The sequence below is a fragment of the Ambystoma mexicanum genome, chromosome 13 (genome assembly GCF_040938575.1).
Source record: "Ambystoma mexicanum isolate Mex_15411 chromosome 13, UKY_AmexF1_1, whole genome shotgun sequence".
Taxonomy (NCBI): Eukaryota; Metazoa; Chordata; class Amphibia; order Caudata; family Ambystomatidae; genus Ambystoma; species Ambystoma mexicanum.
Genome location: NC_090938.1, coordinates 402,443,431 through 402,458,258, shown reverse-complemented (window position 1 = coordinate 402,458,258; position 14,828 = coordinate 402,443,431). Strand labels below are relative to the sequence as shown.

General features: G+C 47.0%; 1 protein-coding gene across 1 annotated transcript in view; it reads left to right on the top strand.

The window, feature by feature from the left end:
* The window catches only part of REC8 (REC8 meiotic recombination protein), a 655,306-nt gene that overhangs the window by 609,640 nt on the left and 30,838 nt on the right, over positions 1–14,828 (top strand). The window contains exons 17-18 of the mRNA XM_069633986.1: positions 7,748–7,864; positions 10,296–10,402. Coding sequence (XP_069490087.1) covers positions 7,748–7,864; positions 10,296–10,402 — 224 coding nt within the window. The remainder of the gene's footprint in view (positions 1–7,747; positions 7,865–10,295; positions 10,403–14,828) is intronic.

Sequence of the window (14,828 nt, the reverse complement as noted above, 5' to 3'; positions counted from 1 at the left end):
GACTGTAAGGACGCACACCTTCGGGCGCATCTCAAAAGGAGATCACAGCAAATTAGAAAGTTGAATTATAAACCTACAGGAAGAGCGCATGTGGTGAAGACGTAGGTGGAGAGCGGGGGGAACGCCAAGAAACAGAGAAGAAAAATCAGAAGCGTTTTTCGGCAGCGGGCAGAGGCGCGGACCGCCCCGACTCCAACGGCCGGGCCTCTCATTCCCGCCAAAACGAAAAGCAACCTGGAGCACAGGGACCCAGGACGAGCAAACGCCAGAGTGGAGACCGAGACCCGGGGCGCTCCAGATTATCTACGCTTTGCGGGGAGACGTGTGGACACATCCCCCCACCCCCTCTTCAATAAGGAAGCAGGACCGGTTCCGGCACCGGAGCCTGCTGGCCCGGGACTCATGCAGAGACAGCAGTGCGGCGGCAACTTGATAACGTAGAAGTGCTCGCGGAGGGCCTTTCCTCCGCTTACATCCGGGCAACAGGCATGCCGGGGGGCAGGGCAGTCCGGCCAACGAGGGATCAGTTCTGGTCCCGGTAAAGGCGCAAACCGGGGGGGACACAGGCCCAACAGCAGGCGCCTGGGCGGTCCGCTGGGCGTAAGAAGTTGAGGTGACCCCAACCCCCCTGCCTCCCCCCCTGCTAGCCCCCCACCGCTCCCTTAGCTAACTGTGTCCGGGCCTGCCAGGGGGGCGAGGACGGGTGGTGCAGCGCTTGCCCCCGCCCTGGACCGGCCCACAGACCGCGGGTTGGCCTATGGACCCCAAACAACAGGGAGCCTCGGTGAGGCATTCGCCAGCGTAAATAAAGCAGTGAAAGGGGACACGGGAGAGAGAGCCAAAGGAGCCACGTGTTGCTGGTGACCCTGACTCCACTTTAATACACTCAGACGGCAAAGGACACCCTGTCCTTATCTAGCGAACAGTGAGGGGAGCCTGCACGGAGGTGCCAGATCCCGGTGCGGGATCAGGAGAAGGACGGGCCACGGCAAATACAAGACCCTGGGGAGGGGTGGCCATAGAGCATTACTTTGGCCTGCAGACAACACACAGGCTCCCAGTGGAGACTGGCCGCCCGAGGCCCTCAGAGACTAGGAAGGGAAACACAGAAGGAGAAGGCCTGCCCGGCAGCTAACCACCAGCAACACCGCAGGATCCTGGGTCAGATCACGGGAGATTGAAGCGGACAAAGTGATTAAGTGAAGTAGCAGTCGCACAACCTTGTACCCAAGCAAGGAAGGAGGAAAAGACTCTGCTTCATTGCAATAACACACCAAAGGGGTGGAACGGGCGACCCCCGGGACAGGGAGACTTTCCACACACCCGGCGTCCTGAGGTAGTTTGCAGCTCAACAGCTCACGCAAAGTCAAAGTGTGAATCACCCATCGCTCACAGCCATAGGAGGTGGGGGAGAAGGCACCCCGATGCCTGGAGCAAAATCAAAAACTGCCCCACCCAGAGCCAAGACCCCAGTTAGAAGCCAAAAAGGTCAACTAGAAAAGTGCTGGAACCTACGGCATCAGACGGACGATTTGCCAGTTACACCATCGCAAAGTGAGTCTGCCGCATCAGACGCCACAACCTCTCCCACAATGGCCATGGATAAGGAGGAACTCTTGAACTGCTTAAAAGGAATGGAAGCCAGACTAACATACCTTTCAAAGCCAAATGGGACAAATGAAAGAGGAACTAAAATCTACCTTCCAGGCGATGCGTAAAGAGGTGAATGAGCTGGGGGACAGAGTGGACACAGTCGAAAATTACCTATCACGAATGGCGGAAGATGCAAACTAAAACAGCATCCTGCTGGACCAGGTAGCCAGGCCCACGAACAATTTAGAACTTCAAGCCGAAGACCTTGAAAATAGGTCACAAAGGTCCAACATCAGGATCAAAGGCTCAAAGGCTTAAATCGGTGTCAGACGGCGATCTAAGGGCTATCATGCAACAATGCTTCAGCAATCTGGAACAGGAGTTGGACTTTTGGCTCTGAGGCCGCAGTAGAGGTGGTGGGGAGGTCAAGAGGACTTGGTAGTTCACAGAAGGAAGCAGAGCAAGGGAAAAGGCTGGAAGACTGGGTCTATTTGAAATGGTAGAATCGACAACCATAATATCCCTTAATGTGCAGGGACTAAATTCACCAGCAAAACGACGCACTATTCTGGGCAAAATGGTAGCTATGCAGACAGCCATCGGCATTCTACAGGAGACACATCTCCTCCCGAACGACGAGAAAAGGATCGCGCACAGGTAATTTCCTCACCAATTCTTTGCCTCAAGTGGCACGTAGTCTAAGGGAGTAGCCATTTTACTTAGCCGAGACTTGGAGTTTAAAAAACTGCAATTAATCAGAGATCCCGAAGGGAGGTATTTGGGGGTTAAAGGCAAGATTAAGTGGCAACTCTTTACGATAGTAGCATTATATGTTCCCAACGAAAAGCAAGATGTATACATAATCGGAATACTACACACAATTGGGGGATGGTGCGAGGGTCAGGTGATTATCTGGAGCGACTTCAACTGCATGATGGACCCGTCCCTTGACAGAACGCTCCCACCCACACCAGCAAACCAGAGGAACAGGCAAGCACTTGGTAAACTCTTCAGGGACTTGGGGGGTAATTGAAACCTGGCTGTTCTTTCGGGAGGGCATCAGGGAATTCACACACTACTCGGCAGTGCACAAAGGTTACTCCTGGATTGATATGATCCTGATCTCGTCGTCCCTGGTCCCCGAGGTCACGAAGGTTGAGATAGGTCCACAGTATCTCTCTGACCATGCACCAGTGTTGGTGAATATAGAAATATCCGGGGAGGGACACAGGCAACGTCCACACTGGAGACTAAAGGAGGTGAACTTAAGGATCTAGAACTCAGAGCGCACATGGAAGAGACCATAAACAATTACTTTAAAGAAAATGATAACAGGGAGACAGACTGGAGGGTAATCTGGGATGCAGGAAAGGCAGTAATTCACGGCAAATTTATTTCACAGGCGGCGGCATACAACAGGGAAAGGGCCCTAGTTACACAGAAGGTAGAGCGGCTATTAAAAGAGGCAGAGAATCAACATAAGTCCTGCCAATCACAAAAGTCTCTACGGAGGTGAGGAGAATCAGAGCGCAATTGGAAAACCATACAGCCGATAGAGTGGCCCAGACTTTATTGAGCACCAAACAATCATACTGTATCCATGGGGGAAAGGCAAACAAATTCCTAGCGGCTAAATTGAAGAAACAAAAATCTTGCAACTACATTGCACGTCTCAGGGATAGGCAAGGGGAAACTCATACCGTAGAAAAGGAGAAGCTAGAAATGATGGTCCAATTTCACGAGGATCTACTAAAACCAGAGCCTCTTGAAAATGCACGGCAGAAAGCTTATCTGGCAGCAACGACACTTCCCCAGATCACAGGACAGAGAGATGCTGGGGGGAGAAATAACAGCTCAGGAGATAAGCGCTGCAATACAAGCACTCCCGTCGAACAAAACTCCAGGCACGGATGGGCTAGGCAGCGGCTATTATAAAACGTTCCGCACGCAGCTGTTGGTCCCCCTCACATCCCTCTTTAACACCATTAGGGACATGGGGAAATCAACAACCATATTACTGCCGAAACGGTAAAGATCCCTCGGAATGCTCCAGTTACCGTCCTATAGCGCTTTTAAACACAGACGCAAAATGATACGCTAAAATACTGGCGACTAGGCTGTCAGGGGTTCTCCCTGGGATAATACACGATGACCAGGCAGGGTTTATTAGAGGTAGGCATACACAAGATAACATAAGACGAGCGATTGACATAATCGAGTTGGGAACGAGAATGAACCAGCGGTTCTCGATAGCGGCGCTAGACGCCAGGAGGGCTTTTGATAGCCTGGACTGGGAATATCTAAAAGTTCTGGAGGGATTCGGGTGTGGACCGGCCTTTACCAAGATGGTGCTGGCAAACTTTCTGCTCCCCACAACAAATTTCATAGTAAACGGCAACCCTCGATACAGGTCAACATAAGGAGGGGGACACGACAGGGATGCCCCCATCACCGCTTATTTTCGCAATGGCCATGGAGCCCTTTGCAGTGCAGGTCAGGAGGGACCTGGGTATAAGGGGAGTAAAGGGAGGGGATAAGATGCACAAAATTGCCTTATACGCGGACGATATAATGCTCTTTATGAAGGACACCGCAACCTCGATGCCCAGAGTAATCTCGAAACTCCAGGAGTTCTCCAGCATCTCTGGGTTTACCATAAATTACTCCAAGTCTAAAGCACTAAATATGACAGAAGAGGGAGAGGTGATCAAAACCCTAAAAGAATGATACCCCCTGGAATGGGAAAAAGACACATTGGAATATCTGGGTGTTAAACTAACAAGGGAACAGGGAGCCTGCATAGAGCCAATATTATACCCCTTGCAAGACGATCTAAACAGATGTACGACCAAAGAGTTGTCATGGTTCGCGAGAATCGCGGCAGTGAAGATCACCCTTCTCCCCCGTTTATTGTGCGTGGTAGGGGCAGTTCCAACTGAGATAACTCCCAGTGCAACTCAGGAACTGCAAAAAGCTATATATACCTTTATCTGGCAAACGAGGAGACCCAGGATCCATGGAAGGATCCTGACACGTCCACCCCTTAGGGGACTGGGGGTCCCGGATTTTGGCACCCCAATTATCCCCGATGCTCAAATGGGGAGGATCAGATGCTCTGCAGGGTTGGGGTGAGCTGGAACAAGCGGCCACGACAATCCTGCTAAAAGCACCTCAATCTCTTTCCAGTGGGAAATTACTGGAAGCAACTAGAGCAACATTACATAGCTGGGATAAAGCTCTGGGCATGAAGAACACACACAGGGGCCTGGGTCCATTCTCACACCTGGTGTTTAATGCAGATTTCGCCCCGGTCTACAGCAGAAATTCTGGGAAGGATGGCCCGGAGGATGACACGCTGACCTTGAACGACATGTACCAAGAGCTGGTCCCCCTATCTTTCATTGAATGTAAAGAAAAGTTCGGTCTAGGGGAAAAAGAGAGATACAAATATACCCAAGTAAGGTACTGGATCTCCCACCCATCGGTGAAAAGGGTGGGAACCAGACCCCCGATAGGGCTAGAGCTAACCATGCATGAAGGTTCCAGTCTGCAAAGGATAACAAGACTATACAGGTTGTTGAACAATCCACAAATAGGAGACAACTACCGTACATGGCCAATTGGGAGAAGAAGATAGAAGTACTCACGGAAGAGGACTGGAACCGAATTTGGCTGAGGACACATAAGTCATCCAAGTGCACAGCAATTAAGGAGTCAGGATACAAGCTAATCTTTAAATGGTATATGTCCCCCGATCACTTTCACAAAATTAATGCGGAATACTCTCCGGTCTGCTGGAGGCAATTTGGCGAGAGGGGGGACCTCTACCATATTTGGTGGACATGTCCGAAGGCTGTTGGCTACTGGAAAAAAACATTAGGGTACATAAAAGGGATAACAGGGGCGGGCCTACCGATGTCACCCAAAGTAATTTTACTGGGAGCAGTCACAGAGGGTATTTACCCAGCTTCCGGGAATAAAGCCGCCTTGATCACGCACTGACTGTCAGCAGCCAAAATGACACTTGCTCAGAGATGGAAAACCAAAGAAGGCTCAACAGCACCTTGTGGGTTAAGGTCTGGGGGGTGTTGGCCATGGAGAAGGTAACTGGTCTAAAGGAGGGGAAATATTTGAAATTTCTGTCAATATGGGAACCCTTCCATAACTTTGTAGGAGAGAGGCAAGCATACTTCTTCAGGCCTCGAATCCTCGCAAACTTTCAAGTACGCTTAAGTATCGGGTAGGCATAGAATCTTAGGGACATACAGACAAAAGAGATGCAAAGCCAGGGTTAGAGGGGTTGGGGATCCGGGAGGGAGTGGGGAGAGGATTTGCATTAATTAAATATTAAAATCAGGCATCTACTCTACCTGCATAAAGGGACAAGCCAACCCTACCGCACACGAACTGGGGAGGAATGTGTTTGCTCTGCACACGAACTGGGGAGGAATGTGTTTGCTCTGACTTACATATTTGTATCGTGTTTTGCCTTCGTTGAATATAAATAAACAGTTTAAAAAAAGAAAATAAGAAGAGGACATGGCAGATCATTCCCTCTCGGAGAACATGAAATGCTCTTCCAGTGATCCTCCGCAAACCCATACTGTTGACAAAAAAAAGGTTTAAACATTATTGTTTGAATACATTTGTCCAGTTTATCTCTGAAATGTGCTTCCGTAAATGTGAGCTCTGATGACCCCGGACTATTGCGTGATAGAAATGAATAAATAAAATTAAAATAAATAAAAAGGAAAAGTTGGATAATATTTAGTAGGCATTTTTAGACAAGTACAGTTCAAATCTATTCAACTTCTGAATTTTGCAGCAGTGCTAAGTGAGCAAGATAATCATTCATGAAGTCCTCCTGCCTCGAATCCTCGCCTTTCCTCTCCCTTACTCCTCCCTCTGTCTTACCCCTTCCTCTGTCTTACTCCTCCCTCTGTCTTACCCCTTCCTCTGTCTTACTCCTCCCTCTGCCTTACTCCTCCCTCTGTCTTACCCCTTCCTCTGTCTTACTCCTCCCTCTGCCTTACTCCTCCCTCTTTCTTACCCCGTGGAAGCCGGCTTTTGTCAACCCTTATTATGACCTCAATTGTTTTTAAGTGGTAAACTGTTTAGGAAAAAGAAATGTTGTTGGAAGAGCCAATTATATCTGTTTGGGATAATTGCTTCACTGACAAATAATCTTCAACACTACTAGGTGATTATTTTCTTACATCAGTTACTTCGTCGGATAACGGATGTTCTTTTTTCTTTCCATCAATGCACATCTTTTATTTAAAAAAACAATCACAGGTCTGTTAACATATCAGATATTCCTTCATTGTATTTTTTGGCCTGCCTAAAGGTGGCCAATTATTTATTCAAGAGCATAAGAAACTGGGGAGAATGCCTTGCTATAGTAGGTAAATAAATATAAAAGTGAGGTGTGTATGTAGGGTTCTTATACAGAGCTTAGTACCGCCTCGAGGCCATTTCCAGGCGCTGTGGGCAGGAGGAATAGTTGGGAGGTGAGGAGGGAGTAGCAGGGGGGAAGGTTAATAGAGCAATCAGGTGCAGGTGGTCGGCAATGAAAAGAAACGGGGTGACGATGAGTTAGATGTGAGGGAGCATAGTTAATAGGGACAAGGGCAAATGTCCCAGGCATGATGTTCTCTTCCTCGACATTGACTGCAGATAGGTCCACTCTGTTCTCAGACTCTTTCCTGATAAATATATACTTGCCTGGAGAGCCTAGACTTAATGATAGTTCGATGGCAGCGCAGCAGGGGGCACTAACTGGTGCACACTCCTTAATTTTTCTAGACAGCCAGGGTTCCAGTGAAGACAATGAGATCAATGTCTGAAAAAGGTCACCACCCAGTCCCAGCTGTGTATTCTATACAATCCCTAAGCAGGTATCCACGTGGTACAAGGGCTGGTCGGATGAGTGTCAAGTGTTTATCACATGAGAACGTTTTTCTACATAAAAGTATGCACAGAGGCTGGTGAGTCACTTGGCTGTATGCTATAGAGATGTCCAGCCCTCTATCATAAATGGTGTTACCTAGCCTGGTGTGGTAAGTTCCAGGTGTGTGCTCTCACGGGGTGATTTAGGCCATATTGTGACGTTTTGCAAGCTCTTGCACTCACCATACACTATATCATCTCGCAGGGCTACTGTGGAGACGGAGGAGTTTACGTTGCCGACATTGTTCGAACAGCCGGAGCCCATGATGTCTGAGCCGCAAGGTGACAGGGAAGAGGAGATCACCCCAGAGTTTGTGCGCAGGTGAGTAGGTTGGCTGCTGGGGCCAAGTGCTGCATGGATACACATCTTTTTTTTTAAGTCTCCAACTTCTTAGTCAGAGTCACCTCTTTTAAGCAGCAAACGAGGCCTTGAGCCATCTGATTGCAAATAGATTTATTTTGTTCAAGTAATAATATTTGAAGATGTCTCTGATTATGCCCGCTGCATTCCTTTGTCAGTCTTAAGCTGTAGGCCCTCATGTACTAGTCACCTCTTTGCTTTTACCTGATGAATGCTTATCTGCCTTCAAAGACCGTCGTCATCTTTAGCGTTAGATGATGTCTCTTAGCGCAGCTGCACGCGCCCTATAATACAGCTCCGAGGTAATAAGTCAACACACATGCGCCTTTTCCTTTTTTGCTACAGGCACAACTTCTTCAGCAACGCTGTTACTGTAGATGATTGCCAAACGCCATCATACTATTACACACACTAAACACAAAATACATCATAGTTCTCAATACAAAAGCTTTCCAGTGTGATCGGGAGCAGATCTTTTGCCCGTGTAAAACCATCGCATTTCTAAATGGACCGGGTAAATGACACCTCTGACAACTGCCCCAAACTTTGGCAAATTCAGTGCAGGTTAGATGCTATGGACTCAGACATCTGTCACGTCCTGCACGGTCTGATCCCTGGATCTACCCTCGAGCAATGTGCTGAAGACTTGCTGACTCGCTCTGTAGGTGGAGGAGGGCGTGTTGTCTGATCCCGAGGTGGAAGTGCTTTGGTGATTATTGGTGCGCCATAGTATTGGTCCATTCCATTCATCTATTCCACCGTGTACCTACCTTTATCACCCATTCCAGTCTACTGGAAAGGATGTTTTTTCCCATCTTGTTCTGGACACAGCTGCATTTTCTCTCCTCCAGTTCCGCTGCAGCCCGATATAGGAGGGATTGGACGTTTTGAAAAGGCTGTGTAAATCAGGCCCGTTCTAGGTGCCACGTGACTGGCTGCCAGCGTGTTCCAGCAAACTGGTTCATGGCTCGTATGATCCTCAAGCGAGGAGAGTGGCTAACCAGCCTGTCGCCATTGGCTGCAATCATTGTGCTGTTTTCCAGAGCTTTGTTGATTGTCACACCAGGTCCTCCTTTCTCATCGCATTTCCATACAAAAAGAACAGTTTGCTCTGCTGAATAAAGGCATGGGAGGTCATTTTAAATTACCCTTAAATTGCTCACGCAAAAGGCCCACTCCCTATTTTCATCAATTCTAAAATGGAGTGCAAGGGTGAAGAGTAAAACATTGCGAAATCGCCTTTACTATTGACGTTTTGGGGGAAAATCCACATGCTGCCTGCTACCCCTGATCATGCTACCCTGTTTTCCTATGGAATCTGCCTGCTTTTCCAGTTGTAGAAGTCAGGCAGATTCCATAGGCATCATGTGGGTTTCCAGCAGCATAAAAGTACATGCTGACAGAAAACCACGGTACTATCAGGGCGTTGTAGTAGAGCACCATTGAAATGTATATCCCGTTTCATGCTGCAACTCTGCTTGCTTCTAAATGACACCAAAATCCTCCCCTGGATCCTAAAAGCAAAGTGTACGCCTGTGTTTTATGCTTTGCTTTTACGATCTGAGGGGGGGGGGATAAAATGACTCTCATGTTGATGTAAAGATTGGGACATTCATAGGATTCCATTATTTGTTTTGTGACTGCTTAGAGTCAATGTTTCATGACTTGGTGGCCTTGGGCCCATGCACTTGCATTTCATTCGTTCATTTCATTAATTTGCCTGAACGGGCCGTGCTGTCACAGGGCGTTGTACAGAAGAGCCTGCAGTGGTATTGTTGCCAGAGTCAGGAAGCCCTCACAGAGAAGGTCAAGCTCGACCTTACTCGTGACAAAATCAGCTCCCTTATCTGTGCAGTAATTCTGCAAACTTTATTCTTATACATTTAACATTAGAAATATGAAAAGCAAAAAGAAGTGTGTATATTTGTCATGCTTTACACGAAACGTGTTTACTCTTATTCAGCAAAAATAAGTAATTGAGTGCCTTTCTTTCTGGGAGATGAACTACATGATGGTATATCTGTATTTAATGTACCCCCAGTCTATGGATGTCTGTGTTCTAGTAGGCCCTCGGCTCTCCCTCGAGCCCAAAATAATGTAAATGTCCATTAAGCATAACACCTTGCGTTAGTAGTCAGAGCTTAGTAACATACTCGATAGTTCAGAGAACTCCAGGAGGTTTGCTTTAGAATCAGGCCAGAGAGATATTGTCCTGAATGAATCACAAAGGTTGTGACTGTGGCCGCAGGCTTCACCCTCTGTCTGCCCTAACAAAGGGTCTGCCCTTGTTATTACTGTTGGTGGTGGGAGTTGTCCCCAGTGTCCGTGCTGCGAGGACTGGGTGTGGGAGGGAACCAGCGTGGTTATTGACTGTGGTCTCTGTCTTTTTTAGGATGCTGCAACCATATTTTGAACAGTTCGGAGAAACAGATTTTGAGACGTTGGTGCCTTATACCTACTCCCACATGATGACTAGCAAAATATTTTTCTGCTGCCTGGGTAAGTGACAGACGTAGGAGCATGGAGTGTGAGAAAAGGACATGGAAAGCGTGAGCGACAGTACTGGGAACTTGAACCTTGCAAGAGATAATCAAAGGGGTGAAGGCCTTTTTCCCCCTGCTTTCAATTTTAATATGTGTCAGTTGGAATACGTCATTAAAATATTTGGTCTCTGTTGTCACATTTATGATGATGGTTGTCCTGTGATGGGCAGCACTTAGAGCGGGTGACTTTGTCCCACCAAATGTTGCCTTCATTCTTGTGATGTGACATTATTTCCCTCACTCAAATTTTGCAGATCAATAATGTCCAGGGTTGTATTTGTTTGTCTGCCGCTTACACCCTGTATTGAAGGACTTCTAATTGGCACCCATTGCAAATCACCAGTGAAATATGGTTCTGTGATAGCTCCTGCTGTGGCCTGGCTTACCCACAATTGGAGTCGCTGTAGAGGCACTGGGTCTTGTGAGTGCTGGCTGCCCCTTGCAGCAATGATACAGCTGTCCCTGAGCAGGATTCAATTGAGTCTTTAGCGATAAGCAGCAGCGAATATTTAGGCTTCTCATTTTGAAAGTAGGCACTCAAAGTGAACTCAACAGAAATAAAAGATAACCCTAAAGCCTAGTTTTGGACAGAAACTTATGAATGCTCAACTGAAACCTTGTTAAGAGCAGTATGTAGGAATCCTATTGAGCTGAGCATTTTAAACATTCCTATATTAGTTTCCTCCTACAATTCTAACTAACCACGAAGTGATCCCGAATGGGCCACTCATTGAACAACTGTAGTACCTCCTCCATCAGCTATACCTCACTCGGGGACCCACAAAAGAAATCCTGCCCAAACCTAGCTTGTAGATCCTCCTATCCTCAACAGTCAAACACCACTAGTGGCCGAATCTTCAGAGGGGAGACCAAGTAAGTATCCACCATCATCCCAGTTGTTATCCTTCAAAGAGTCAAGAATCTGCTTTGCTTTATCTGGGTTCCAAAAGACATGTGTCCTCATTCTTTACCACCTTGAGTTTTGCAGGGACGATAACTCCAGCACTCCATCTCTTTTCCGCAAATGCTCACCTAATTGGTAGCCACATGCTCGCCTGTCTGTTGGTTGCTTCACACACATCAGGGAAGATGAACATGCACCCATCCTGAAAGGAAACTCTCTCCTTATTCACCAACAACCGTACCATATTCGTTGGGACCCCTTCCTCCTGCTACCCCTTCTTAAAGAAAACCAGAAACATTGAGAATTCAAATCCGACCAAGAATCTCCAGAGATATACTGGGTATCCCGCCCCAAGTTGTGCAAAAATATTTCAAGTTTGTCCTCTCAAACCCCTAACGGTAATCCCATCAGGCGTGTAAAAGCTCTTTTGAAATATTGTAGTTCTTCGACCCTAATGTCAACATTGCGTCAGTCCTTGCCAGGACAGAGGTGAGAGTACTTAATCTTCAATTTCCTCTTGTTTGTTCCAAAGACTTATCTGATGCTTTGTGGTGGGGTGCTCCACAGTAATCACCCTATTTTATAGTTCCAGAACTGTTATGTTGAGTTTATCCAGCTTCACATCTCCCTTTGTCGAATTTCTTTCAATTCTACAGAGCAGCTCCAAAATCGCCTGGTGGGGTAGAATAGGAGAAACCACTCTAGGGGTGTGATCATACATCCCTCATTTGGCTCGGCCAAGAAGTGAGTGTCACAAATAATGAGAGCACAAATCCCCCAACGCCCCGGGCACACAGCACAAAATAGCAGGGGCTATAAATAGCATAGGCTGGGCAGATGCCGACACTTGTACTGTGCCACTTTAAATCGATCAATTGAATGATACCCGTGCCTCATTATCAGTGACGTCTTTATGTGTTTATTCTATACTATTTTTTAGCTGCTGCGTGTTCTTAAAATGTATGCGATTTTAAATGAGATTTAGAGAGACATTTATTTTTCCTTCACTTTGCACTTTAGTATATGAATTTCTCGACCTACTCCTGCGAGGCTGTCTTTGCACAGCGTTCTCGGGCACGCCCTGGTGCAAAACCTGTTTGGGCCTGTTCAAGCCAGTTTGACGGTTGGCGAGTAACGCTGCCTATTCTGGTCATTTACCCGTTCACTGCGTTAAGACGGTTTTGTTGATTATTTAGCCATTAACATAGACATACGAACGTGCACAAGAGAAAGGCTGTATGCCTTCTAATGGTCAGAGTAAGTGAGGAATCCGCGACAGTCATGGGGGAGGAGGCTGAGGGGTTGCTGTTGGTGTCTCGTAACTCATTTTGAATCTCAGAACTGGGAGGATGTATCTCTGAAGTGTGCTTTTAATTTTCTATCTGTTCATTGACTAGTGTGCTTTGTTATCGCCCTCCTGGCCCAGCTAGTACTTTTTTCGGTACATTTGACGATTTTCCACCCACCAAAGCCCTTAACCACTCAAGGCTACTTAACCTAGGAGACTTTAATATATAGGTTCAAGTCCTAGATAATCCTGACACCAGCAAACTAATTGAACTACTTCATGCACATAATGTTTTACCCCTACCATACTCATCCTCTCATTTCCAGGGACATTGCCTCGACTTGATACTTCAGCAGCAAATACTAATCAATGCTTGCAGACCCTTTCTTACCCCCAACAACTGCATCATCATTGCAAGAGCACTTATTGGCTCCAGATTGGATTATTGCAACGTCCTTTTTCCAAGTACCTCCTCACTCAACATTAACACACTCTGCAAATCATCCAGAGCAATGCCCTCAAAGCCGCCCTCAACATCCCAAAGCATGAACACAACTCGGCAGCAAGCACACTGGCTTCCAATCCGAGAGCACATCACGTTCAAAACCTCAGCAATCATTCGCAAATGCCCCTCCAACTCATCGCCCAAATGCCTTTCTCAAAACTCTCGAAAGCCCATCCTCCAGACCCACACGTTCCACTTATTCAAACCAACTCACCATCCCTCGTTTCAGGTGCAAGAGAGAAGGGGGTCCAGCTTCCTGTTCAGAGCCTCTAAGACCTGGAACGCCTTACCTTTGACACTGAGATCCGAACAATCATATCGGGTGTTCCGGAAACGACATAAGACTACTTTTTTCTCAGAACACATCTGTATGAATTAATTGACATTGGGCCTCATAACAAGGTCGGCGGGTTGCCGCTGACCTCGTAACAACATTCCCACCGCCTGATATCCCGGCGCCACCGGGATATTACAGGTGGGGACCGGCAGGGATGTTAGGTGGCAGAAACTCGGACTCCACAGGAATGGGTACTCAGAAGCACCGGCACTGCTGCTAACAGTGCCGGTGCTTCTGTGAAAACCAAGCCTGCAGAACCAGTACAATCGGCAGGTCAGACCTGCCGGGAGATTCAGCCCCTGCAAGCAAGCTCGTAGTCTGTCAGCCCGGAAAGGGTGCTGGTACGTTGCTACTGGCACCCTTATTTCCATACCACCAGACTTGGAATGAGGCCTATTGTCTGTTCCTGTTTTGATTCATATGTGTCCTATTTGATGCAACCAGCGCCTCGATGCCCATGGGTTTAGTGCACTCGACAAATGCCAACATTAATACACAAATAGAGAGGCAAGGGATTATATACATTGACACAATATCAGGCTCTTGGTCAGATCATTATGTTCAAACTTTTATGAGAGAGGCCCAGGGATTATATACATTGACACAATATCAGGCTCTTGGTCAGATCATTATGTTCAAACTTTTATGATTAAAAAAGACCATCCTAGAACCCCTGTAGATGCCTGCTTTATCTGTTAATCATCTCACAGTCTTAAGGATTTAGCCAAAATCACAAAGCAGGACATCTCTTCAGTGTTGTTCCGTCTGGCCTGACCTTTCATGTGAACACTATTTCTTATCTAATATGGATGAGCTGCATGATTTCTGCAACCCTATTGCTCTTATTAAAACTAAACATGTTAAAAAAATCTTCCAAAAGCTGGTACTCTGCCTCCATTCAGGCCAAAAAGTAGGACTTTCGAAGAAAAGAGAAACGGAAGCGCAAAAATAGGCATTCGGTCTCACTTTTTATAGTCAGAATTGCTTTTACTACCACAAAAAAACATTTTTTTCTGCTTAATCTAACTATCTCCGGAATGATATCAAAATCGCTATCAATAAACCCAAAGACCTTTTCGACTTTACAAAAGAAATTGCAATCCCCTACAAAAACGTACAACCCTGCACTGGTGGCACAGAAGCAACTATGCTTAACTACAACCCTCTGGGGAATCATACAATAACCAAAGAAGCAGCCCAGCCTAAAACTCCTCCAGGGACCTGGAAAATGGGCCCTCAGACGTCCAGCTACAGAGTGTAAGGACGGGCCGACCAAGATAACACATCATACCTTACCGATCAGTTTACCTCTCTCTGAAAACCACTACCATGAACCACCGGGGCGGAC